Source organism: Scomber scombrus, chromosome 23 (genome assembly GCF_963691925.1).
Source record: "Scomber scombrus chromosome 23, fScoSco1.1, whole genome shotgun sequence".
Classification (NCBI taxonomy): Eukaryota; Metazoa; Chordata; class Actinopteri; order Scombriformes; family Scombridae; genus Scomber; species Scomber scombrus.
This window is the reverse complement of record NC_084992.1, coordinates 12,302,609-12,319,711: the sequence shown is the minus strand read 5'-3', so window position 1 is coordinate 12,319,711 and position 17,103 is coordinate 12,302,609. Positions and strand designations below refer to the sequence as shown.

The 17,103-nt window shown below is 40.6% G+C and overlaps 2 protein-coding genes across 3 annotated transcripts; both read left to right on the top strand.

Moving 5' to 3' along the window:
• Positions 1–1,540: 1,540 nt before the first annotated feature.
• Positions 1,541–7,123, top strand: bcl6b (BCL6B transcription repressor). Its single transcript, XM_062444756.1, has 12 exons — positions 1,541–1,632; positions 2,070–2,147; positions 2,295–2,515; positions 2,717–2,965; positions 3,121–3,255; positions 3,503–3,695; positions 3,829–4,040; positions 4,147–4,253; positions 4,384–4,527; positions 4,609–4,739; positions 5,752–5,889; positions 6,047–7,123. Exons 3-12 carry the CDS (start codon positions 2,295–2,297, stop codon positions 6,185–6,187), a joined length of 1,671 nt encoding a protein of 556 aa, XP_062300740.1. The 5' UTR covers positions 1,541–1,632; positions 2,070–2,147; the 3' UTR covers positions 6,188–7,123.
• A 2,683-nt stretch (positions 7,124–9,806) lies between these two features.
• slc16a13 (solute carrier family 16 member 13) lies at positions 9,807–17,101 on the top strand. Of its 2 annotated transcripts, XM_062445092.1 has the most exons (7): positions 9,807–9,881; positions 10,180–10,333; positions 11,732–11,962; positions 12,945–13,088; positions 13,175–13,431; positions 13,597–14,128; positions 15,178–17,101. In XM_062445092.1, exons 3-7 carry the CDS (start codon positions 11,734–11,736, stop codon positions 15,414–15,416), a joined length of 1,401 nt encoding a protein of 466 aa, XP_062301076.1. In that variant the 5' UTR covers positions 9,807–9,881; positions 10,180–10,333; positions 11,732–11,733; the 3' UTR covers positions 15,417–17,101. The 2 variants fall into 2 exon arrangements, with proteins under 2 accessions (XP_062301076.1, XP_062301077.1); XM_062445093.1 differs by lacking the exon at positions 9,807–9,881 and having other exon boundaries at positions 10,163–10,333.
• Positions 17,102–17,103: the final 2 nt, after the last annotated feature.

Here is a 17,103-nt window from a genome sequence, read left to right as displayed (position 1 = left end):
ATAAACTAGCCTTGCAAGACGGTAAAGGCGGGCAGTGGAAAATGTTGTGCATCATTCATGAGTACTCTTATACTGTTATAATAGTTATAACTGCAGCTATACTAGTTCTATGCAATACACTTAAAACCTTAAAGGCAGAATAATACATTCAGGTGCACCAATTTAATATGTACTTTTGCAGATAAAATTAAGTATTAGTGCAGCAAACTCTTGCAATGTGACCTAAACCTGAATACTCCCATACTTTTTGGACACTTCAAATTAAAGCAATTTCCTTTTTTTATTAATCATGTGAGCACATGCAGCCGTATGCAATCCCAGCTTTTTGTGCAAGGAGCGTTTATCTCTCTGTACATATCTGTCCACAGTCAACTTTGATGGTGTGTCTCCTCCTTCACGGTCTTCTTTTAGGAATTACTTTGATCTGAAGGAAATTCAGTTCATAGTTCACTTTTGCAGAGTGTCAATTAACTGTCCTGATGCTGGTTTTTCTGTGAACCTGAGGTTGCACCGAGAATGAGGTAACTTTCCGCTTGTTTTTTAGTTATTCGTGACCCCTGAGCCCTTGTCCCCTTGCTCCATTACTCCCCTATCCCCCCACCATCCTCATTTCTCCTCCCTTGTCTCCTGCTTGCTTTATTATTGACGGATGTCCTGCGGAGGCGTTTTCATCCATGTCTCTGAGCAGCTTCGCAGGATGCATTCAGAAGTGTGTGTGTGTGTGTAGGGCAGTTCCTGCACATCTGTCGGCTGCATTTCTCTCATTCAGGCCGGGGTAAAGGTTGTTTTTCACCATCAGGAGGAGGTGTCCCCCATTTCGAACGATCAATTTTGTCTGACTTCCTTCCTCCTTCTCCTCATAACACGTCTCCTGTGCGCTTAGGCAGCAAGCCAGAAGCTTCCAAACAGTGTTGTGGACCACTAATTAATTCCCCTTTACATGAACTGGCCAACTCAGCAATGACACAGTTTCTATTTGAATGCCATTGCTTCTCATCTTTGAATAACAAACCAAGAAATTAGATTGACATTTTGGACTAAAATATGAGTGAAATTTGTGAGAATGATTAAAAAAAATCTGTCTTTATAAGATAGGGGCTGAATGACCAGGGCATAGCTTGTTTACCCAACAATAAGTTAGTCTTCCAGCTTCCTCTCAGACGGTTTCCTCTGTCCTGGAGAGAGGTGAAGGGTATAGGAAAGCGTTGGTGGGGGAAGGTTTATATTCACTTGCTTACCCCTGGACAGCCATGCACGTAGTGCATCTCCCCAAGGGTCCTCATATATATTTTTTTAAAGTGGCGAAGAGACACACTATGCTTTCCTGCCATTACTTCGCTCAGAACTATGGGGGTTTAGAAAAACTAATAGCCCACTAAAAATACTTGGAGCCCAGGGCATGGGCCAGGGCTTTTCCTACGTAGCTTCCATTGTACGCGTGGGCCATTGAGGAAAGAGGAAACGAGCAGCTCTGGTTGTATGGGGGCTTCCTGCACGACATTTAAAAGGAGCTCCCTCCCTTCAGCCACTTACAGTTTTGCCGAGAGCCAGTGAACGCTGCGTGGACCTGAACTGAGCTGAGGGGTTTGACGTCAGTGCGGTGCACGTTAGTTCTCGTCCCTGCTGGTCGGGGTGAGTTGGAAAATGTTTTTTCTCTCTGTCTGATAACTGCTTGCTTGGATTCAATTGTACTGATCTCTTGTAAATTTCCCCATTGTGGGACTAATAAAGGAGTATCTTATCTTATCTTATTTTCTTTTTCTAGTAATCCTTTAAAGTTAACTGTTAAGTTGGGAAACATAATCACCTGATGGTTAGATTTAGTCAGATAACGATGACTATATATTTGTTTATTGATTAAAGTGCTTGTGACTGTAAGGTTAATGTGGGACTTTGACTTAAAGATGTGTTTCATTTTTAGATCTTTGAACATTTAAAGTCTGTTTTACTTTATTAACTCTCAGTAATTATTGCTTTGCTGCATTTGCAACTTCCTTGTTGTCTGGAATAATTTGGACATTGAAACTTAAATATGAATGAGGAACAACGTTGTTTTTTTTGGCTTACAGGTACGAGTAGGGAGCTGGTCTCACCTAAAAGAAGTGTCTGGGACACTCCAATCTATTTATTCTATAAGTTACACACAGGTAGGTTTTAACTGCACATCAGACTTTGGATCATGCATGCAAACATTCAAATTCAAATGCATGCATTGTGAGTAACCCTTATTCATGAGTTTCAGTCACTTGTTGTGCCTTTTCAAATGTTCTTGTTCCCCCTTTCATTCAATACAGATGAGCATGATGGAAGTGGTGGAAGGATACAGGGTCGACAGAAGGCAGGAGATGAGGGCAGCGGCCCCAGCTGAAGGATATGTGAAGGAGTTCACACGCCACTCCAACGACGTGCTACTGAACCTGAACGAACTCCGGCACCGCAACATCTTGACTGACACCACCCTGGTTGTTGGCAACGTGCACCTACGGGCACACTGTGCAGTGCTGGTGGCTTGCAGGTTGGTGTGTGCACTCTACACAAAATAGATCGTCTTTTCCGTTAATTTTTGTGCTGCTTTCCCACTTCCACAGCCATTGTCTTCTTCTTCCCATCATTTTCCCTCTATTTCTGCCTTGTTTCCCTGAAAAAACACATCAAACATCCACCCATTGATTGCATATCTTACCTTAAATATTTATTTTTCCCTCTCTTCTCTCAGTGGGTTCTTCTATTCGTTCTACACCCGCCGTGTGCTGCTTCAGGGCTGTGGTGGGAGCAGGGAGCAGCTTATGACTGTGTCTCTCCCCAACACCTTGGACCCATCCAGCGTCTCCCTGCTGCTGGACTTCATGTACACGTCCCGCCTGCCTCTGACGACTAGCATTGTCCCCGGGGTGCTCGCTGCTGCAACCCACCTGCAGATGGACCACGTGGCCAATACCTGCCGGGATTTCATGCAGCTGCACAGGTGAGGCGCAAACATCACTAGGAAGAACACATGTCGTCATGTCAGGACAGATTATATGGATAAATAATATTGGGAGATTAAACCAGGTATAATGCTGGGGTTCAAAAGATACTATAAAATACAATTGGATGGATGACAGGATTCTTGTTTTTCAGCAGGGAGAATATGAGTGCAAGACACCCCCAAATGGAGCTGGATTCCAGGGTGTCTCTAGCCTCTGTATCCCCTAAAGGAGGGGACCTGCCTTATCCAGGACCGCAGCAATTTCTCCCAACGGCAGGAGCAACCAGGTAAGAAATGTGATTGTAAATCATGTATTGATTTTCACTTTGGTGTGTGTGTGTGTGTGTGTGTGTGTGTGTGTGTGTGTGTGTGTGTGTGTGTGTGTGTGTGTGTGTGTGTGTGTGTTTGTGTGCGCATATGAATGTGTGTGTTTTCAGGTTAACACAAGTGCTGCTGCTGCAATTTGTGTTGGTGTGTCTTTGTCTGTTGACATGTTTAGCTCATTACAGCACTTCCTTTGTTTTTGTCCTGCAGGGTCCCTGCGGAGGTTGGGGGCTCTCTCAAGCCAGGGGCTTTCCCGACCTGCCAGCCCGGGTCAAAAGAGTTGAAAGGAGAGCCTGAGTCGCCCCTCATGGGCACCCCAACTCCATCTCCAGACAGCCCTGCCCGCTCCAGCTGCCAGCCGAACTCTCCAGCCGAGTCTAAAACCTGTAACAAAAACCTTGTGGTAAGTTTGACATTTTAGAATAATTATAAAAACTAAATGCTGGTTGTTACTATTTGGTAGTAAAAACAGATTAAGTTTTGTTTTACAGTTGAATTAAAGTGAATTAACTGTGTTTTTTTTGTATTTTCTTCAGAGTGATACCAAAGCCACACCAGACCCAAAGGCCTGCAATTGGAAAAAATACAAGTACATTGTGCTTAACCCTCTCTGTGCTGCGACAACGGTGAAGGAAGAGGAGACAGAGGAACCGCAAAGTCACTCATCACCAATCGCCGACAGGATGGCCATGACACCCACAGCACCAACAGAGGCGTGGTCTGGAGAAGTGCCTGGTCAGATTGATAGGTAGGAGGCTTGTAAAGATGGGAAGGATTACATTGAAAATTAAAATATATAATTTCATGAATTGGATTGAATTTGCATTTTCAAAATGTGAACCTCTCTTCACCAGACAGGGGCAGGCCTCCTGCTACGAGGGTTCTGGCCGAGCCCCTCCCCTCGGGCCACCCCCCTCTGTGGGTCACCAAACATTGTCTCCCACTCACAAGGAGGAAACAGGTATGAGTCAGGCTCTGATTCTCGTTGCACAAATTATACCTCAGATATTTTAGCATTTCAAACATACACCTCCTAACTGTACAATCACAGTATGCATGCAGTATGTTTATGGTTTATTTTGCTTCCTCAGTCTCACCCTGCACCACTATCCCAAAACATCACCCTACTGATCCAGAGGCCGCTCATCACAACCAGCCGGCAATAAAGAGAGAGAACTACTATGTGCCCTACTGTTACCCCGGCAACGTCGGGGGAACCAAGACTACTTGCTCAGGTGAGGCTATAAAACATCTTTTCTGTCTGTTTTAAAAATTAAAAACAAAAAAAAACCTAACGGTGATCTTCGGCCTGGCAGGTGACAAGCCGTACCGCTGTAATGTGTGTGGAGCCCAGTTCAACCGACCGGCCAACCTGAAGACTCACTCTCGCATTCACTCTGGAGAGAAACCTTACCGCTGTGACACCTGCGGGGCTCGATTTGTTCAAGTGAGTTTTAACCTTGTGGACATGTGGAAAATAATGTGATTCTGCGTCTGAGATGAGTCATTAAAATCAACAAAACCGATGAGTCACTGGGGTTTTTTGCAGACCTCCCAGTTTTTGATTTGCCCAGTTTCTATAGTATTGGTATGGTAATATTCTATTTTGTATAAAACTGTGTTAGAAGCAATTACAGGAAGTTTGGACTCTTCTCTAAAAAAATTTCACAGTCAGCTTTTCTGAAGCTTAGCTTCTGTATGAGCTTTTTTTATAGCACATTAAGATGGAAAGTGCTTCAAAATGGAGTTGCAGAATTACATGGAAGTAAAGCAGAGAACTCAGGGAGCATTTAGCGCAAACAATCTCAAATGTATTTAATTAGAAAGAAAGAAATTGTTTTTAGATCATTTTCACAGAGATTGAAACATTAAGAAAAACATGCCATCAGAATAGAGATCAGCAAATGACTAAAAGCTTAAGTTTAGGGTTTAAAATAGTGATTTTAATTAATTGGACAGTTTATTAGTAATGTTGAATTAGTTGATCTTAACTGTATCTTAATGTAGTCTGCTAAAGTTGTGGCAGCTGGAGAGAAATTTTGAGTTTACTTGTAGGGCCAGTGTAGATTTGGGGAGGTTAGCAGCCCATTTCTAAACCAAAAAGTGTGGGGCAGATTTTTTGAAAATTATACTGTTCTCACTGATTGTTGGGGTGGCTTACAGCTCCAAAAAAAAAGAAAATAAATAATGCTGTCAAATATATTTTTTTAAAAGTAAGACGCACTAGGTATAAGTGAGATTAACATTATCTGCAACTGACAGTGGAAATGACGTCCAGCTGTTCAGACTGCACTTCAGCTGGTCCATGAGAGTAAGAAAGTTAGCTTACTTAAGGTGGATCTGATTCCCCATGGATGATTTTTTTAGCATACAGTCTTTCCTTTTCTTGGTGTTTCAGCTGATTTTTTCAACTTGTCAAACCTCTCAATCTATTTGCTTGGTTTGTTTGGTTGCTACAGGTTGCCCATCTCAGGGCCCACGTCCTGATCCATACAGGGGAGAAGCCTTACCCGTGCCACACCTGCGGCACCCGCTTCCGCCACCTGCAGACCCTGAAGAGCCACCTGCGTATTCACACTGGAGAGAAGCCTTACACCGTGAGTCCCACACACACACACACACACACACATATTTCCTGTTTAACCAGCAAAAAGAAAAAAAAGATGTTTCTGAAGATGTTTTCAAAGATGTTTTCAAGCTAACACCCTTATCATTGCCCTGTCATGACTAATGTGTTGATCTCTTGTTTACCAGTGTGAGAAGTGTGATCTACACTTCCGCCACAAGAGCCAGCTGCGTCTTCACCTGCGTCAGAAACACGGGGCTGTCACCAACACCAAGATCCGCTACAAGGTCCTGACTGAGCCCTACCAACCTATTCTGCAGGCCTGCTGAAGACATTTTGACCCCCATTCATACTGGACATAAAAAAACCTATTTAAATCGATAACAGAATGTGAAATTTGTGTTATTAATTGATGAATGACCCCTGCTCCAGTGAGGTTTTAAATTGTATCAGAATCTTTTTTCTGAATATAATTAACACACTGGTTAGTTGTCCAGATGGGACTTCACTTGTAAAAAAAAAAAAAAAAAAACCCCAAAAATGATTGCATTCGGAGAAAAAGATGGACATTTAAAAATAACTGCGAGTCATGTTTTTGGATGAGGTTTTGAACATTTTTGTTTGACTCAGATGAATTTAAAAGTTCCACTGGGATTCTTGGGTGGCTTTGCTGTGAACTCAAAGTGAGATAATGTGGAAAAAAGTAAATTTTGAAGGTCTGTGAAGGGAGAAAGAAAGAAAGAAAGAAAGAAAGAAAGAAAGGAATGAGACGAGGGAAAGGTGAAATAATTTTGGTTGTGTGTATGTGTATAGTATGTGAACAGTCTGAAAAGAAAGATAAAGGAAGTTTTATGAAGGAGCTGTGGTGATTTTTGGATGAACAGATGTTGTTGATTTTAATACAGTTGGAAATGAACATTGAAAAATACAAAAAAAATTAAATTAAATTATGATGTCTGTTAAGAACTGTTAAGGTCCTGAAGTTTACTTCTTAAATGTGTATTTAACTCAAATGTATCTTAACCTTGAGGCCTGGGGCCGACATGTTCTTAGTCCAAGCAGGCAAAGGACTTAGTTGATTTGTACTGAATATAAAGTAAATAAATGAAATGATATATTGTTTTTTGATAGGAGCATTTGAAAAAGACAACTGTAAGCAATTGGATGATTAATAATAATATAAGAAATTGTATGTGTATGAGTTCATTTGCTGGACAAAGATGGTTTTGTACAATTTAAATTAAATCTTTTTTTTATCAATTGGAGTTTTGGTGCTCAGTGTCTCATTAAACATCACGCTGTATGACACATATATGTCATTTATCACACATGAACAGCCTGTGAGAATGATGAGTGTTTAAGGAAAGTCATACTCAGAGGTTGGTCTGACTTATCTAAAAAGTCTCTGGTTTCAACGATAATATAATGATGCTCACAAAGCCCTCTGCCACATTTCCCTCCTTCAGCCTTTCTCCTCCCTGGACTTCCTTCCTGTCATTAACACACTTTTTTCTCCCCATGAATCACGTCTTCACTAAAGTCATATATGTCCCACTATTTTGTAGGTTTTTGTAGTGTTTTTTTCTTGGTGCTTGGTGTGGAAACAATGAAGCCTTGGGCACCTGCTTCCTCCAGGGTCTTAGCAATGGGTACACACACACACTACCAGGCGACAACACGTGTGCGGGCTCGCTGGTGTTTCCTGAGGGTGACGGGGTGACTGAGGGAGTCGCAAACTCCTGCTGAACTCTCCCACCCTCTGTCATCCCTGCTTCCTGCTCCCTGATGAGTTGTGGCTAGCTGGGCTCATTGTCCGTACTCAGCAGACAAACATTGGAAGTGTGACGGGACTTTCCAACCTTCACTCCCCCCCCCCCCCCCCCCCCCCCCACCCCCTCCTCTAAAAATATGAAACCAATGACATTTATGTCTTTTTTAATCCACCCTGAACTGAGCTCTTAATTCATTGCTAATGATTGAATGTCAGGAATCTCCCTGAAAATCAGTTCCCAAAAGTCAAGAAGAGATTTTTGAGTGGAACCAATTCCAGGAAGTGAATATTACCAGTAACCTTCTGAGTATTTTATTGAAAGTAAAACAAATCAGGAACTTGCAACTTGATTCCTTCCATAAAGGCTATTGTGTCAACATGTTTCTGAGAAGTATTTCCTTCCTTTGGTCACACAAAGCATCAGTGAATCAAATCCTGTATGCGTATGACCATGCAGGTAATCAGTTTTTCACCTGTGTGTGTGTGTTTGCATACTGGAAATGTAGTTTTTAAAAGTAGATAAGAGAACAATAGGTAGAGAATAATAAATAAGAAGTTGAATTTTCTACTTTAAATGTTGTAATCAAGTGATTTAAGTCACTGAGGAACCGCTGCTATGCACTATGAGCTGAAATATTGAAAACATTCAATTTAGCCACTAAACATGCCCATAAACCTACGTAGATTTGCTTGTGAAGAACTGAACTAATTTTAAAATATAAAAGAGATCAACATTTTGAGGAAAAATAAACATATCATTGCAGTAAAAGGTTATAGGCTCGTAAATGACTTGATTCATAAAGACATTCATCAACTGAACCACAGGATCATTTCCTCCAGACTCTGCGGCCTCTTCTAGGAAACTGGCCAATATAGGGAGAAAAAAAACTGAAAGCTATTTCTAGGCAGTTGACTTGGTGATTGTCTCCCTCTACCGTGAATACTGTGCACTCAACCTGTCTGTTTTGTTTGGTTACACATGCCACATGCCCACATGCCAGTTTATTTGGTAAAAGATAAAAAGTTATGCAGTAAAATACATAAGTCTTGCGGTCTGTCAGTTACAAAAAGAGAGAACGATTTTGTCTGCAACTTTGGAAAATACCAAGTTCATTTGTCTGATTCTGACTACTTCGAAATGCATTTTAACTGATTGAGAAATGTGAATTTGTCCCACATTAATTACTTACAACAAAAACTCGATGTAGACATGGCAATGTGAGTATTGTTCTAAGACAGGCTCAAAAAATGTGAACCTTTCTTTATGAGCTTTAAGTTTGTTTTTACAAGTCTTGATGAATAAAATAAAATAAAGTCAACAATAATGATAAGTGATGGACGAAATATTTAGATCCTTTAGTTAAGTAAATACCAATACAGCAATGTAAAAATACTCCATTACAAGTAAGGATACAGGATGAAAAATCCTACTTAATTACATAAGTGTCATCAACTTAATGTAGTTAAAGTATTACAGTAAAAGTAGTGGTTTGGTTCCTCTGACTGATATTATTATTATATATGACATCATTATATTATTAATAGTGAAGCATCAGCGTTAGAGCAGTGTGTTACTGTTGTAGCTGCTGGAGGTTTAGCGAGTTTACAGTACTTTATATTCAGTTAGATAGTTTAGTCTAGTGGTTCCCAACGTAGGGGACGGGCTGACGTCAAAAGACAGAAATGTTGGAAACCACTGGTTTCATCTTTAACAATGTGTTATTTTCAATACTTGTTATATTATCCATTGTGTCAAATCTTCATGTTAAAAGTTACAAAAGCTGCCAAATAAATGTAGTACAGTAGAAAGTACAATATTTAGTCTGAAAGTAGTGGAGTGGAAGAATAAAGCAGCATCAATTGGAAATACTAAAGTAAAGTACAAGTACCTCATAATTTCACAGTACTGGAGTAAATATACTTAGTTATCTACACATAGGTGTTAAATATATTTAAATACTGTTTTATATAATAAAGTTTTTAATTTTTGTTTTTTGTGGGTGGATTAGTTATTATTATTATAAGTAGTAGTAGTAGTATAATTATAATAATAATAATAATTATTATTATTATCATTATATTATTATTATTAATATTATTGTTATTATTATTATTAATAACCCCAGCCTCTCGGAGTGCGCATGCGTAGTGGAGAGTTACCGGCTGGCTGTAGATAGCTGCTGTTTGCTGCCGTGACCTCCGACTTTAAGGCGGACCGCATGTTTCTGCACAGAAACATAGACAGAGCGGTGGTGAGTAGAGTTAACATCAGCCGAGTGAAGCTTGTATTTGACTCTGCACCTGTTTAAAGGCTTTAAATTGTGTTTAAACGCTACAGCATGCGCGTTACCGTCTTCTTCTGTGAGTTATCCCTGAAGATGTCGGTAATGAAATGGTTAACAAGTGCAGCACAGTGTACAGTAAACCTCACTGCTTTAGCAAAAATCGCGAGAGCAAAAGCTGCAGAGCAGTGTTTAAAATATATCTGAATTATAGCGGCACTACCAATAATACAGGACCTGTGTTTCTCTTTTCTTTCTGTTATTACAGCGGCGTCATTTAGAGGCGACGTGCACAGTTTCCAGTGCGCGTTCACGCCCGCCAACACGTCCACGACTGTGTAATTAATGAGTTAATTAAAGCTGAGTGTCTCCATGAGTCTGCAGCAGCTGGGAGCAAAGCCAGGAGCGACACGTGTTTGCAGGTGGGTTTATGATTTGGCAATGCTGCAGCTAAGGATGATTTAAGGATTTATTTATGATCAATTAATCAGTTGATTGCCTTCTCGATTGATCAGTCTTATTCAGAAAACGGTCAAAATGTGTATGGCTGTTTCCAAAAACAACAGGATACAATTTAAGATTTTTATTTTTAAGATATTTTTTTTGTACAGTTGTTCAGGTACTATCACAGAAGACTAAAGGAACCAGAAATCACATTTTAGAAGCTTGATCAAGAGAATTTGGGCAATTCTTTAATAGATAGATAGATACGTTATTGATCCATACATATCATCATATAGAAACACATCTATCCAATGGAAAAAATACTAAAAATACACACATTATTTACGGATCACAAAATTCAAATTTGTCATTCAGTTTCAGTTTTCCTTGCTGACAGGTTTGTTAAGATTTGCATGAGTGTTTAAGAGTGTTGTGTGCAAATTCCTGTAATTCCTGCAGCGTAGGAGTGGATGGCATTAGGTTGGGAATGGATCAGGTCACTGTGCCTCTTGTTGCTTTGGCTTATTTTCAGCTCGGTACATAAACTGACCTGATTGAGCAACAGAAGGTAAAGTAAAAAGAGGCTGTATTATTGTTTGATCTGTCTGTTGAGTACTGGTATTATTAGTTAAGATTAAACAGGAAGTCACACACTTAAAGCTGACAGTGTACAATGTGTAAAATGAGGAAATTTCTCCAGAAATTCTTGTAATAGAAGTTCAGAGAAAGTCAGTAAACCTAGCTCTTGTGGCTGAAAGTTGTCGTTGGTGTAAAAAGAGGAACTTAAGGACTCTTTTCTGATTGTGGCCCCTGCTGCAGCTATTTGTTTGCATTGTACTGTAGCTTATATGTGATTTATGTGTCTTATTACTGCATTGATTACCACATTAATTCAGAAATAAACCGTTAAATGACAAAGTGAAGGACAGCAAAACTCAATCATAAAGACAAATTACTGCATGATATCTCCTTTTTGTATTCTGTGTCTCATCCTAACACTCCTCCGTGTCTATGAAAGCAGAAGAGAGAAATCCAGAGAACGCTGATTAAGGCACTTTCTTGTCTATTCAGTCTTGAACCAGCAGTCTTTTTTTCCCACAGCTGATCCAGGAACGCTTGTTAGTCACTATCAGAGTTCACCTCTCACCTATATCTTGTTGTCAAACGACGGGCAACTTGTTAAGCAGCCTGGTCACACTGACATAACACTACCAGGGATTTTATTGGCCTGTGGAGAGTTAATGATTATTGTTATTGGAAAACCACAGAGAGGATCCTATTCTCCAGATGCCTGAGACTTCATGTGTTAGGTGCTTCCTCTCTCTTCTAAAAAACATCCTGCATTCTGTGTTTCTTTTTGATTAAATCTCTCACAGCCATGACCAGCCAGAAGCCCAAAGCAGAGAGCCAGAGCGATGAAGCTGAGGGTCCGGATGGAGGCTGGGGCTGGGTGCTGGTCGGGGCCCTGTTTGTCAGCACGAGCCTCGTCTTCGGCCTGATGCGTAGCTTGGGGATCTTTTTTGTAGAGTTTGTCCACTACTTCGAGGAGAGCGCTCAGGCCATCTCCTGGATCTCTTCAACAGGCCTGGCAGCACAGCAGTTCTTCAGTGAGTCATTGTGTGTGTGTGTGTGTGTGTGTGTGTGTGTGTGTGTGTGTGTGTGTGTGTGTGTGTGTGTGTATGTGTGTATGTGTGTTAATGTATGAAGGTGCTGTTTGTTATCACAGCTGCAACTAACAATTTTTTCAGCAAGTGATTCATCTGTTGGTTATTTTTATTGTCTACAAAATGTCAAAAATGGGGAGAAAAGACCATCACAGTGTCTCAGAGTTCAAGGTTATGTATTCAAATTGATTGTTTTTGTTTAATTTAAGACACTCGAAAGCTTAAATATATTACATTTTTTAAGAAATAAAAACAACAAATACTCACATTGGAGACAATTGAACATGCATCTGTTTTGCAGTCTTGCTTCATACAGATGAGTTAATTATCAATTAATTGTCCACTGATTGTTTCAAAATTTGATAAACTAATTTTTTCAGCAGTATTTGTTATTATATTACTTAACATCATCTCTCTTATTAAATCTGTGTTAACCACACAGGAAGAGAAACAGTGAACGTGGATTGTGACAAAGGGGCTGCAACTCATTTACCACTTAACAAGCAATCGGTTTGTAATGACTGACTGGGTCAGTCATGACTGAACTTAATGAACTTCATTTGAAATTCTAGTGGAATCCTGAATGACTTCAAAGATATCAGATTGTCACGCTGATTTCTGGGGGAAATGTGGAAAAAAACAGTGAACAAAGCATCTATGAGTTTTCATTAGGTAGCCATAAACAACATATTTCTCTCACTGAAGGGATTAAACAGGCTGATACCAGTTATATATTATAATGCCAGGTGGGGAAATTGATGATTTCAATGTTTTAGTGTTATCATTCTCATTTCTGGTTTTAGTGAGAAGACCAAAGCTTGAGATAAAATCAAAGCTGTTTTCAAACATTAACTTACTAACTTACTAGTTTGTAAGTTGACTGCAAACATTTGGACTAATGAAGATGTGTGCGTTTGTTTCGCAGGTCCGCTGGGTGCTGCTCTGTGTAATGCATATGATGCCCGGGTGGTGGTGATGACGGGCGGCTGCCTCGCCGGACTCGGCCTCGTACTCGCCTCGCAGGCCACCTGTCTAGTTCACCTCTACCTCACTATGGGTTTAATTTCAGGTAAAATGATTTTTAAAAAACGGAAAAGTTAACTGGTTTAGTTCCTGTTCCTTAGGAGAGAAACATCTTGGTCTTCTGTCCTCCAGGTCTGGGTTGGGGGCTCGTCTTCACTCCCATGGTTGCCACAGTCATGGCGAACTTCACTCGGCGGCGGACTCTGGCTTTAGGACTGGCGTTCTCCAGCATTGGCCTCTCTTCTTTCGCTTTCAACCCGCTCTTCCAGCTGCTGGTGGAGATGTACACCTGGCGGGGGGCCCTGCTGATTCTGGGGGGCCTCAGCCTCAACATCCTGCCCTGCGGGGCTCTCATCCGACCACGGTCACGCTCTAAAGCTCCAGCACCAGTGAGACAAAAATCACTCATGCTTTGACTGTATTTCTACTTTTAGACATGACATCATTGTACATGTTGTCACACATACTGTCAACTGTATTGAGAGAGATAAATGCTTTTATTTTTGGAAATATGCGATTTAAGATGAAGCTTTCCTTCTTTTCCTCTCCTGCAGGTGGATTCAGAGCACACTTTTTCATTTTCTGCAGCGCTACACCGAGTCTCCTCATACCTGGAGCTGTCGCTGCTCTGGGAGAGGCCGTACGTCACCTACACCATGGCCATCACCCTTCTCAACGTCGGCTACTTTGTGCCATATTTCCACCTGGTGGCCCACAGCCGCCAAGTTGGCTTCTCAGAGTACCAGGCTGCTTTTGTCATGTCCGCCGCCGGCACCACAGACATTTTTGGCCGCGTTGTGTCGGGCTGGTTTGCAGACCTGGGTCACTTTAGGCTGATCCATGTACTGAGCTTGTGGACGACGCTGGCGGGGGTTTTCATCATGCTGCTGCCTGTGAGCTCCTTGTCCGGTTCCTACACGGGCCTGGTGGTGATCAGCCTCCTGTACGGCTTCTGCTCCGGGGCGCTGACCTCTGTGGTCTTCGCAGCGGTGCCCATGGTAGTGGGTGTGGAGCGCATGATGGGAGGCCTCGGGCTGCTGCAGCTCATTGAGAGCGGCGCAGGACTGCTGGGGACGCCTCTGTCAGGTAGGACTATTACGAAAAAGTCAAGTCTGACTTTATAAATCACACAAAGTACTGAGTTTGCAATTTTGGTTACAGAGTGGGTTAATAGATCTTTCCATGCAGGTCATGTCACCCTTTTTCTTGCTATCTAAAGTGACCTAAATCCGTCCATAAACACAAGTTAACACAGTGAAGGTAAAAGTAGTCAAACATTAATTGGAGTAATCGGGGTCTGCCTCACTCTGTTACTTGTTCCTCCTTTTTCTTTTGTTTGAAGTTTTGCATAATCTTGGATTTTCACTCCCGACGTTACCACACAGAGATCAGAACACCCAAATTACAAAATAACTAAATATGTTCTCACTTTTGTCGACCGGTATCCAGCTAAGCGGATAGATTTGGTTTTATTTAATGTGGTTTTTTGTGAGATTACTGTTCCACCCTAACACAATGGAGGTGAATAATTTAGGTTGTTGTGCTCAAGGATTAAAAACTCAACAGCAACATGTTTTTACAGGATCAGTGTCCCACAATCCACAAAACACACACTACAGTTTTAAGTTGTCAACATTAGATCCAATAAAAACAGAGACAACAGAGTCTGTTTATTATCCAAACCAGCAGTTCCCAGAGTTTTTCTGCCATGCAAACAAAACGTTCAGTCTGTCTATCTTTTACTTTATGGGTCATTTTGATTCGTTAATAAATCTCACTAAAATGAACACTGAGAGCCTCACTCTTATCAGAGCACTCCTTCATTTCTTTTTCTCAAATAAATCAGACAAATTCACAGCAGATATTATACCTCATATACAAGTGGAGCTTGTTACATTTATGCCATTAGTCACAGCTGTGTTTGATATCTTTGGTGATGTGAAATCTCAAAGACAAAAGTTTCTTGCTTAACCATTTAAAAACGTCGATAATAAGACTTCCCTTAAAACGATCAGTGTCATTCATTTTTTTCTTTCTTGGGATTTCATACTTATCAGGTAACGTCTTTATGTCTTGTATTTCATATGTTCTGTGTTTTAATGTGAATATTGTATCTTTTATCTTTCATCTTTCAGGATTACTCAAAGACATCACAGGCAACTACATCGCCTCCTTTGCGGTAGCGGGGTCATTCCTCATCCTCGCCACCTTTGTCATGGCCACCCTGCCTCACTACTTCTCCTGCACAGATCCGCCGCCTCCGCAGAGATGTTCCCTTGACAACAAAGATAAGGGTCTAAATCCAGAGATGGAGCAAATGAATAGTTTGCCTTCTGACACGAATCATAAAGAAGCTGAATGGTCTGACAGGTGAAATAATTTGGACCGTGAAAGATAAGAGTTCAAGAGCCTTGTTGGTACTCTACAGTGTATCAGTACCGACCTGAAGACACCAGCAGTAAACACAGTGTCACACAAGTCACTGAAGGGTTACGTGTTTGCATCATACCTCCGTCCGAGAACCTACTGTGGAAACTCACTTACATATCGTAACCTCAGATTAATATTTAGGCCAGTGCAGCTGCCTTGAAGAAGACTCTGGACATGTAAATGTTTTATTTACAACGTACAGATGTGGCACACAGTGGCATGACAAGCAAGATAGGAAATGGTATGTTTTACTTCAGTTTTATTACTACACAAACCATCAAGTTTGCACATTTAACATACTTGACTGAGGAGCCAAGAAGCAGAAACCAGTTTAATTATCTTTTAATGTAAAATGTGAATCAGACTCTTAGTAGCTTATTTTAAATGTTGCACCTACATGATTCATCTTTTAACTTTCACCGTCCTCGGTATATTTAAGCTCATTTAATGAAGCAATAACCGCATTTAGCACAACTGTGAATGAAGACGCGTGTGGACAAATATTCACTAAGCTGTCCACAAGATTCTTGCTCTTTACGTTACTGTGTAATTTGTGGGTGCAGATTTATGGAGTTTCTTAATAGTTAGCGCCTCCACTCTGCGTCGCTCACCGTTGGCACTGATTGATCACCAGCACAGCAGCAGCTCTAAATGAGCAGCTCACACACCAGCACCCCCCACCCCCCCTCTGACTCAGGAATTTCTCTTTCAAACAGGAACATGTAACTATTGTTTAAGTGCATTTTTCTGATGGCACAATGATTGTTTGCGTAAAAACTTTGTACTTTTGTGACCATAAACCTGCCTTTGTAAACAGATATTTGGCTTTTCTAACAGCTGACTAAACGCCAGGTCTGCAGGACATCAGGGTCACTGACCTGCTGGTTACTGGTCCACTTATTTCTGTGAGGGATCTGGGAATGTAAAAGGCACTTGATTGAATATTTTATTTGTTCATGCTGGCAGCTACTGAACAGCAGTGCTTCAGTATATGTTGAGTGGAAAATGTCTTAATCAGCTACGTGTTTCCTGGGAGATTCAAAGCTGTGAACTTCTAGTCTTAAAACCTACCAATGAAACTTAAAATATGATATTTTTGCACTTTGTCTAGAATAAAAGAGAAGTGTATTTTGTTTCATTTTGTCCAGGTGTCTTTTTAAAAAAAAGCAGCTTTACTGTTGATTGTCACTGAGAAGATTCATCACTTTGGTTGGAAGAAGAAATGATGGTGCCCTCTGCTCAGGATTTGATAGTACTGTAAAACACACTCAACTGTCATAAAAATATATCAAGACTTGAAATTAACATCTTTTTCTGAATGTACAATGTAAAAGTTTAGCATTTAAACACACATAAAGTTACGTTTTGCATTGCATTTTATTAAAACATGATAGAAATCTAAAGTACCTGACATAGTTTGGACAAAATAGAAATGAAAGAGTGTCTGAAATTGTCTCAAACTTTAAAAAAAATCTGTGTACATCACAACATTTTGGAAGACGTTTGATATGAAAATTCACTCAATGCATTAATTACGTCCATTTCCAACTACCATTTTTACTTTATTTTCATATAACAAATCACTAAAAATGGCAGATCAACACATAGATGCAAAAAAAAAAAAAACCATG